The sequence below is a fragment of the Ursus americanus genome, chromosome 12 (genome assembly GCF_024610735.1).
Source record: "Ursus americanus isolate L20-20 chromosome 12, mUrsAme1.1.p, whole genome shotgun sequence".
Taxonomy (NCBI): domain Eukaryota; kingdom Metazoa; phylum Chordata; class Mammalia; order Carnivora; family Ursidae; genus Ursus; species Ursus americanus.
In genome coordinates, this window is record NC_142138.1 from 39,562,763 (window position 1) to 39,572,500 (window position 9,738).

A 9,738-nucleotide genomic window follows, 5' to 3' on the forward strand; every position below is an offset into this window, starting at 1 on the left:
CCTCACTCCACACACAATTAAAGCCAAAAACTAAAACCACCTCCTAGGCCTCTTCGCGCCTAGAGATCTGTATTCAAAGTTTTATCCATGCTTTTCTCCTTCCTTCCTTCCTTCCACAAAACTACATGGATGCTCTGGATAATCACTCAGTGATATCCAATGTCTGACTAAATTTCTACCATTTCGTTTTAAAATAAAGATTTCCTCTTAGTGTACATACTTCAGGAAATACCTAAAATACCACAATTCGTTACAGACCTATATATTATGTGTTCTAGTTAAGAAAATCATTTTAGAAGAAAAGGACAAATAAAGATCATTTGGCTCAATTCCTTCATTTGTAGATGAGAAAATTAAGGGCCACAGCAGGAAATTTACTTGTACATGACAAATCATAACTTAATTGTAGCCCACTAAGATCTTGTGTCATCTCGTTTTGATTATTATAAATTATTAACAAATTGAAACTGAACCAGGGAATTAAATGTGTGCATTATTTGTTTATGGGGTTCCTTTCCTCATTTGGTTTAATTGAGTTTTTTTTACTAACCTTCAAGGAACATTACATCTTTTTAAGATGGCCTTCTTTAATCACACCCATCTGCAGCTGTTTTCTGTACAGGGCATTTTAATTACTATTATACTTACATAATTTTTTCAAAAAAATATTTCTCATACGTGCACAGAGTGACTCGATCATAAAAATGCAATTTTAAATACCAATCAATAAAAGTAAGTCGTTTAATTTTGAGGTGCTAGAAATATAAAGAAATGACTATTCTAATTGGTATTTAAAATGTTCTCTGCTTGATGTTGCAGGCAATGATTACTGTTTCTTTTGCAGCCTTAATTTTGATGGTTTGAAAGACAGAAATCCCCCAGACAGACACTAAAACCATAGATGTTTAACAACTGCACTGTCTAGCCAGATTCTTCTGCAGGTCCCTTTCCTCAATCCAGCAGTACTGCATGTAATACAATATGAAAACTTGTCCCACAAGGCTGGTTTTACTTAATGATACTTAGCAGAAGGGCTTTGCACTTTCATGATAATTTCCACCAGAAAAATCTCTCTGGAACTTACTAATAATAATCAGACCTAATATTAGCCTCAGATCAGAGATTTATTAAATCTATTTGGCAGAGTAGATAAAGTTGAATGACGAGGTATTCAAGCATCTAGGCTGAGCTTGGGCCCTGGATAGAGACTCTCAGGCTAGCACCCTAAAAGCATTCCTCAACAGTTAAATTTATACTAGACGTGACCTTTCTTACTCCCCAGAGGCTGTAAGATTGAGGATGTAGCCATTACTCCTATTGCTTTCGGGGGCTATGAGAAATCAGGCCTCATCCTCCACAGTCGGGTGGATAGAGGGCAACACTTCCTCCCTGAAGTTTCCCTCAACTTCCAAAGTAAAGTCTGTGATCTTTCTATCATCAACAATTGACAAATACCTATGAAACGCTTACGAGGCTCTTGGTTTGTTGGTTCATAGGGAGAAGAGGGGTAAGTGGGCAGTATTTAAGAACTACTGATTCTGTCTTGACCTTGTTCACTGAACTTCCACTAAGGCTCATCAGTCTCACACCGTGAATTACAAAAACAAAAACAAAACCTCTTCTGCGTGTGTGTGTGAAGTCCACCGCCCTAAGATTTCGGGAAGACTTTTCTTCCCAAACAGGAAGAGACCCATTTCTGAGAAAGACGTGAAGTTAAGTTTCCTAAGGGGCTCGCGTCTGCGCGAGGGGAGGGCAATCCCCGAGGGGCGGGCGGCTGCCGGTCCCCAGGGTAGCCCGCGCGCTCAGAGGGCGGGAGCGGCACCCCGCGACTCCGATCCCGAGCCCGGGCCGCGGAGGACGGCCCTGGCGGGGTTCCCGGCGCCCGGGTCTCTGCTCCCCACCTGATTCCGGCCCTTCCCTTCTCCTTCCCCGGCCCGCTCCGCCGCCTCCCTCTCTCCCCCGCCCCCAGAGTCTCGTTTCAGTCATCCCTTTGTCCTTCCCCGGATTGGCAGGTTTTATTATTCCGCCTGAACAATCCGGCCGCCCAGTGGCTGAGGGTCGCTGACGTCGGCGGCAGAGCCGGGGAGTAGTTGGGATTTTGCTCTGTCAGTAACACATGTGTAAGCGCCGCGGAGGGAGCGAGCGAGCCGGCTAGAGGCCAGCGCCGCCGCCGCCACCACCTCCTCCTCCGAGCCGGGCAGCAGCAGCAGCAGCCCCAGCAGCAGCCCGGACAGCGGCGCAGGCTTCAGCGCGCCGGGCCCCGGCCGGCCACAGCTCCCCGGCTCCCGCGTGCGCCCGCCTCCCGGCCTCCGCACCGGCCGCCGCCGCTCCGGGGCTCTTGTTTCTGCGGCTGCTCCCCGGCTGGAGGGGCAGGAAGCTCGGCCGAGCGACCGCCGCCGCCGCCGCCAGCCCCGAGCGAGCGAGCGAGCGCGCGGGAGGGAGGAAGGCGGTGGAGGAGGAGGAGGAGCGGGAGGCGCGCGGGCGGGGGCGGGGGCCGCCGGGCGGGGGAATATACAAAGTGAAGCCACATTGCCAAACTTGCAGCAGCGATTGCAGCAGTTGCTGCCGCTGCGCCGCGCCTGAAGCCGCGCCGCGCGGGCCGAGGGCTCCTGCAGCTGCTCGCGCGGAGCCGGAGGCGGAGGAGAACGCCGAGGACTGAGACTGACACTCCTGCTCTCGGCCGCCTGCCACTTACGCGGGGCCCCCCAACCTAGCCTCAGAACAACGCGTTAAAAAAAAAAAAAAAAAAAAAAAAACAGCCCTTAGCCCCCTCCTCCCCTTTCCTGCTTCTGCGAGAACATCCCCCCTCCCTCCAGCTCCGCCAGCCAAGGCGCCCCTTCCTTGGAAGCCGAGCGGCTTCGCTCGCTTTTCGCCGCCGCCGCCTCTCGCAATATTGCAATATAGGGGAAAAGCAGGTAAGGGGACGGCTGGGGAGCTGCGGGCAAGGAGGGGGGAGAGGGAGGAGGGGGCCGATTTGGGCCAGGGCTGTTTTCTTTGGCTTCCTTCCCTTGACCGTCCCAAATTGCAAGTAAACAATACGTCGGCTTAGATAATGCGCGAGTCTGAAACTACCGAGGCCGGCCTGTGAGCTAGCACGGAGGGCAGCCAGCCCCGGGCAGCCAGCTTTGTAGCGGTTCCTGCTTACAAAAGGGTTCTTCTTGGAGACGGGGCTGGTGGGGACCTTGGAGGGGGGTGGGGATATTTTCAGTTCCTGAGGGAAAGGCAGGAGGTGCTTAAATGAGGGTTTAAGTATGAGAAGTAGTGTGGGGGAAATAGTCACGACCCCCCCCAAACCCCCAGTAAACACTATTTTTGAAACAGTGGCAGAAAGGATCTAAGTGAGCAGGATTCAGTATCGCTGGTTCTTTTCAAAAATTCCTCTTGGCTTATAAGTCTTTTGTTCCAATCCAGGAGAAATCCGGTGAATCACCTAATTAAAATCAAGACATGAATTAAGCATCCATTTTTGTACTACAAATTGCCAGCGCTACGTTTGTCCCTCCCCTGGTCTCCATTAAAAAACACCAGAGACGTTGTTAAAGAGGGGCAGATTTTGCCTCTAGCTGCCAGTTCTGCTTTCTATTTCACTGACTATCCCAGGACCTAAATTGCTTGGCTATGTAATTACTAGAGTATAAGCCTATTTAACTTAAAAGCTTTCTTTTTTTTCCAACTCTAAATGAAACTTGATGAGGGCCCGTCCTTAGTTATCAGGGGAGTCAGTTTCTGGTCAGTCCTCTTGATTCATCTCTTTTAGATTTAATCAGCATTAAGGTATTGCTTGTCCTTAAGAGCTTTAGCTAATGGGGTTACTGGATGCTTTTCTCAGTGTAATGTTTCCTTTTCAAAAAAAATATACATATATATTTACCTCTCACCAAAGATGGGGGCGGGGAAGAGCTTGGAATCTCTTCCCTCCCTCTCCCCCTTTAAAAAGGAATTCGGAGCGATTAAAACGTTGGGGGAAACAGTTTAAAGACCTCGGGCAGGAAATGCAGATTCATTTGGGTTAGAGCTGAAATTGTAACAAAAAGCAATTCCTCGAGTAAATGCATCAGATAAATCAATTTACATAAAGGTATGATGCATTCGGATAAATGCAATGCTAATGGGTTTTAGAGTGGTCCTGTTTCCAAAGTCTCAGGGTTTTGTTACAGCTTAATTGGTGCAGTTCTTATTCTGGTTTATTGTGCGGTCACTGGACACACGTTCCGGGACTCTTTCGGAGGAAATGTGTTTAAAATCGGCCTATTTAAGGAACCCGAGTCCTTGTTCGTTCCCTTCCCCTGGATTTTTTGCAGCAGCCAAGTTGGGCCGGGGACAGGCAAAGTTCGCCCTCTCCCTTCTGAGGTATCAGCTGAATGTCTTGAGCAGATAGCCGGGAGACTCGGGGGGAGGCTACACTCTCGGCTTACAGAGGACAAAGACAAAACAGGCTGCTTAATTGGCAGTAAATAACTTGATCTTTTTATAGAATAAGTGACTGGAGGAACACTAGGACTTTATTGGACTCAGGATTGGAGGCAACAAATTAATCGGTTTAGGCTAAGCTTTATAAATTGATTCCTATATTATACCCCAGTTGCTTCTCGTGACATTCATTAGAAAGAGTGGGGAATTTTTAAAAGCAGTTTTTGGTGACAGCAGGACTGGCTCGAATCTAACTTGTGCATCCTTTAATAGTGCCTTCTCGCATATTATCTGTAACGCCCCCCTCCCCCCTTTGGAGGAACAAAGCTTTAGCATTTAAATTGCTGATCAAGGGCAGATTAGTGAGACCAAAGTGGAGAGTGTTTGTATAGGAAGTTAACAGGCATCCTAAAGTTCAATGATCTATTATTCTTGCCTGTGTCCTGAAAAACCAGAGAAAACACTCATTGATCTTCAAAATGAAATGAGATTTGGAACAATAATGGGAGATGGCGGTCACCACAATGGCATGTGAAAGGTGCTGTTTAAAATACGAAAAACCAGTTTCGCAACTTTACACACCGCACCCCCTCCCTCGCGTCCCCTCGCCTCCCCTCCCACCACCACGCTCTCCCTCTCCCCTCTGCGGGTTCCTCCCTCCCTCCCTCCCTCCCTTTCAGAAAACCGAACTATTTCCAACTTGTGAACTGCAGCTGCACTTCCCAGGGCAGAGCTCGGGAGGGAACGTGGCTCCGGCGGGCGCCGCCTCCCCGCTCCCCTCGGCTAGCTCTCGGGGCTCGGCGGGGGCCGGGGAGGGGCCGGGCGCGGCGGTGGGTGGGTTTGACCCTCATTTGCTGGAGGCGGGCGGCGTAGGAGGGAGGAGGGGGCAGTGGGCGGAGGCGGGGGCTGGGAGGAGGCGCCGCGAGGGGTGGAGCGCGCCGCCGAGCCTCGCTCTCGGAGTTTTGACAGTACCCAAGCTGAAATTGTCAGCGGCGGCGAGCGCTGGAAAGTTGAGAGGAGCTCGTGGCCCCAGAACAAAGCTTGAGAAAAGTAAACAGGCGGCTGCTGCCGGCTATCCTCCCTCCTTCCCTCTCCCCCTCACCCTCCTTCGCGCCGTTGCCCTGCTGCTTCCTTCCAGCAGCTCTGGGCGTGGGGGGTGGGCACGGCTTCGCGCTCTCGCGCGGCGATTACTAACTTTTGCATCGCCCCTGTTTTGTCTTTCTCTCCCTGTCCCCTTCCCGCCCTCTGCAGACCATGGTGAATCCGGGCAGCAGCTCACAGCCGCCCCCCGTGACGGCCGGCTCCCTCTCCTGGAAGCGGTGCGCAGGCTGCGGGGGTAAGATTGCGGACCGCTTTCTGCTGTATGCCATGGACAGCTACTGGCACAGCCGGTGCCTCAAGTGCTCTTGCTGCCAGGCGCAGCTGGGCGACATCGGCACGTCCTGTTACACCAAGAGCGGCATGATCCTTTGCAGAAATGACTACATTAGGTAAGACTTGGCTGCTTTCCTTGAGATGGGCGAGCAGAGCAATGGCAAGGCCAGAGGTTACCAAGGGTTTTAAGGAAAGGCAGGGGACCTATGAGAATACGTTGTAACCTTCACCTCAAAACCTGGTTGGTCCGATTTAAGGGCTTCGAGAAACGTGTTAATCTTTGAATTTTTAATAATAAATTAACGGCAAAAGCCATACTAAGTAAAAACTCTGTCCATCTGGTGGGACTAGGCCGTTAGGTGTGCAAGGTTGGGCACCCTCCTACCAAAATTTTAAGTGGTCTGTCCCAACTGGACCCTCAGCTAAAAAGTGGTTGTTAGGCTGCTACCTTAAAGAAAGGTAGGGATCTACGTAGAAACTCAGAGACAAAAGATTGCCTTACAAATAAGTGTAGTTAGTGAGAAATGAATTGCCTATGCGATGGCTAATTATATTTACATAAGCACTTTTAAAGTTTTTTTGAGTGGAAAACTGTGACTCATTCTTTGTGCTCCTTGTGAAAAATCCTGATTACCCATCAGTTTAAAAACTTGTAATTCTTCTCATAGTAAACTACCTCCCTCTCCCCCCTCCTCCAACAAAACAAAACAAAAAAAACCCTTAGTGGTAGTATTTTTCTTTGTATACTGTTACTTGGAGGCTTGTAATGCTCAGTGTTAGTGTGTGGTTTGTGATGTAGAATTTGCAGGTTTTTCAATTGAGCAATGTTCAGATTTGGGGTTTTTGTTGTTGTTGTTTGTATCACTACCCTTGATCCCCAAAAGAGATTTAGGAAAAGAGGCTATAGAATTATACTAATCTTGCATTTTAAAGCAATGTATAGGAACATTCATATGCCCGTGTAAGCAGTCTTTTCCAACAAGTTTCAGTGCAATTAATGGAAAGAATTCAGGAGGTCAGGTGCCTATAGGATCTTTTCAGGTGAACTCAAGCTACTTAAACTCATTAATTTGAAAGGAGGCATTTGAAGGATTACACATTTAATTTGAGTAAATGGTTTGATAGACTGATGCACATGAATGCTTCTAGGAGGTGTTCTGTTTCAACATCCAGTAATTAAAAAAAAAAAAAACCCACACGCACACCGTTGATACTAGAGAACCGTTGATACTACAGAACCGCTCACTTTTATGAAGAACTGCATTTGAGTTTAATTTCTGTCCTAAAGCATTTTCTTCATAGAATATTGGTAGAAAATGTTGCTCTCTTCAATGCGGGTGAATCAGTGGATGAGGCATTTTATACAAAGTTTAGTTCCATTGTGATTCCCTCAACTCTGCATCTAAAAGTGCAAAAGATCCCAGTACAGTTCAGAGCTGAGTATGTGTATGTTTACCCCAGTAATATCATTAATCTAAAATGATGGAGTAAAATGACATTTGGTTATTCCGATAATGCAACCTATGTCCACTCCGCTGGCATCCTCAATCAGCCAAGTAAAAGAAATATAGGAAGGGAGAGGGCTTTTATTTTTAAATTAAGATGGCAGCATTAATTTCACTAAGTGTTCTTTTAGAAGTAAATGTTGGAAAATCAGCAGGAGCATGGGTGTAATGCTTTCTGGTCCTCCTTCCAAGCAATGCCATGGGCTTTGACAGTATTGTAATTAAATAGAGAGCAAAACTGGTAAGAAGGCAGGGTAGCTTAAAGTGCAAACATTGACAGTGCTGTTTAGATGCGGTGAATGGTACAGATTCACCTCATCTCCAAGTGCTTTCAGAAAGCCTTCGCTTCTGATTACCACTAATTAAAAAGAAGATGGGTCCACTTGCATTCCCTTAAGACAAGTTTAGGCAAGTGGCTTTCTGGGAATCGCCTTTCCCTATTCTTGGGACCAAATATAAATGCCTATTTGGTGTTTTGAGCTGGCTTAATGGAGCAATGAAGGATGTGTGCCCAGCCCCGCGTCTTAATTAATTGGGTCCGTATTCTCACTTTCTTTTTTCCTCTGATTTTGGAAACTGGAGCCAGGCTTGCTCTTGAACTAGATGCTATCCTGAGAACCTTCGATCTCTCCGGGGTGAGAGGAGTTCTAGCTCAGTACCAAATTGATCATGGCCTCCCACTCCGCTCAGGGCTCATCAGCTGCTGAGCTTCCCCACCCCCAGGCTGAAGAATCTCTTTAAGTCTTCCTTCAGCGTTCCCTCCTTCTGCCCATCAAGATGCCAGAAGGGGGGAAGGTGAGGAGGCGCCCGCTATCCTTTTCCTCTCAGCTGCTCCCTCCCCAATCTCCCCCCAGTCCACTTGTTGGAGGGGCTTTGAATTCTGCAAGGATGGCCACCGAAAAGCAGAGTAATCCGCTTGCCAGACGCCAGGTGAAGGGGATCCTTGGGCTCCTCCGCCCGATTTGGGACCACAGAGCGATCTATTAAGGGGCTTTAAATTGCCTGACTTTAAGGTGTGATCTTTTGAAAACTACCAAGATATGGCTAAAAAGCTGCGGGGAAGCACGGCCAGGAGGGGGGGGGACTGCTTTATCCTAGTCCCTTCCCCCTGCGTGACCCAGTGTCGATTGGGCAAAACTGGTCTTCTCCCTCCTCTCCCTCCAAGATTTCAGATAAAGCGGCTGCCTTGCTGCGGCGAATCCGCACAATTAAAAGCTTTAATTAGTGGCTCCTCCATTTTCTTAGTTCTGATGGGCTTTATCTAATGAGATCTGGTCTCTGGCTTAGATCTGCTCCGAATGACGTGTCCGCAATGAATGAGAGCTGCGTCGCAAACAAAACATTTAATTAACAAAATTGGCCTCTAAGAGAGGGAGGGAAAGACTGGGGGGGTGGGTTGTGGAGAGGAAGGGGGAGGGTGGATCTTAAAGGGGCCAATGCCTGCCCACCCCCAATACAAAAGTCCTCGAACCTTGCTGCTGTCCCCTCTCTCCCTGCCCCCAGCTTCCGACCCCCCAGCCCTGTCCAGGCGCCACCAAGTAGCTTTCGAAACTCCTTTTCTCTTTTCCTCGAACCCTTCTTCCTCCACCCCCATCTCGGCCCCGAAGACTGGCGCGGAAAGTGCAGCTAGAGGAGGAAGTTCGGAGACCGACGGGTGGGGCCCCAGGTCGGGGGAGGGCGAGGAAACGCACCGGAAGCCCGGGTGGCGGTGCTCGGCGAGCCCTTTCTCGCTTGGGCCCGGCCGGGGCCAGGGGAGGGCCGGGACCGGCGCCGCCCGAGGCCGCGTTCGAGGCGTCCTACCGGCCGGCGGCCTCGGGCCCGCGAGGGGGCGAGCGCAGGGCGGGAGGCGTGCGAGCCTTCGCTCTTTCTTTCCCCGGGCTCTGCTCGGGCGTTCACGTGGCGCCCGCAGCCGCAGTGAGCGCCGCGCGGCCCGGGGGTGGGGGTCCCGGGCGGAGGGGGGGGGGACTGGTGCTGGTTGGTGGTGGAGGATGTGTTTGGGGAGGGGGTAGAGTTAGGAACGGAGGCGCCGCCAGACAGCGAGTTCATTTCCCTGGTAATCAACAGCAAGCTGCTATATTCAGAGAATGCTGTCCCTTTAATTGAACAGGCTAGGTAATTAAATGGCACTTTTCCAATAGGACGTGCTAGGTAAATCTAATAGTTGGTTATTTAATATCACTTTGAAGTCTGCCCACTCAAGCACAATGACAGCACAGGAGCATGTGAACTATTAGCTAGGAAAAAAAAAAAAAACCCAGGATCTCAAAAATTAATTAAATCGCATGCAATTTAGGGGGAACGTTTATCTTGATTTGTCATAACAGAATTAATTCAAGGCCTCCAATTCACTTGGGGGCAGATCTGTTACTCTGAATTAACCAAGCGTAATTTGGCTGATTTTTTTTTTTTCTCCCTCCCCTCTCTAATGCAGCAATTGCGATTATTCACA

General features: G+C 49.3%; 1 protein-coding gene across 2 annotated transcripts in view; it reads left to right on the plus strand.

Annotated features, from left to right (window-relative positions):
• Positions 1-2,127: 2,127 nt before the first annotated feature.
• LMO4 (LIM domain only 4) overlaps positions 2,128-9,738 on the plus strand; it is a 17,186-nt gene continuing 9,575 nt past the window's right edge. Inside the window, exons 1-2 of one of the 2 annotated variants that reach the window (XM_045801853.2) lie at positions 2,128-2,915; positions 5,662-5,900. In XM_045801853.2, coding sequence (XP_045657809.1) covers positions 5,665-5,900 — 236 coding nt within the window. In that variant the 5' untranslated portion in view covers positions 2,128-2,915; positions 5,662-5,664. Of the gene's footprint in view, positions 2,916-5,314; positions 5,461-5,661; positions 5,901-9,738 lie in introns of those variants that run through there. The other variant, XM_045801854.2, reaches the window with a different exon arrangement.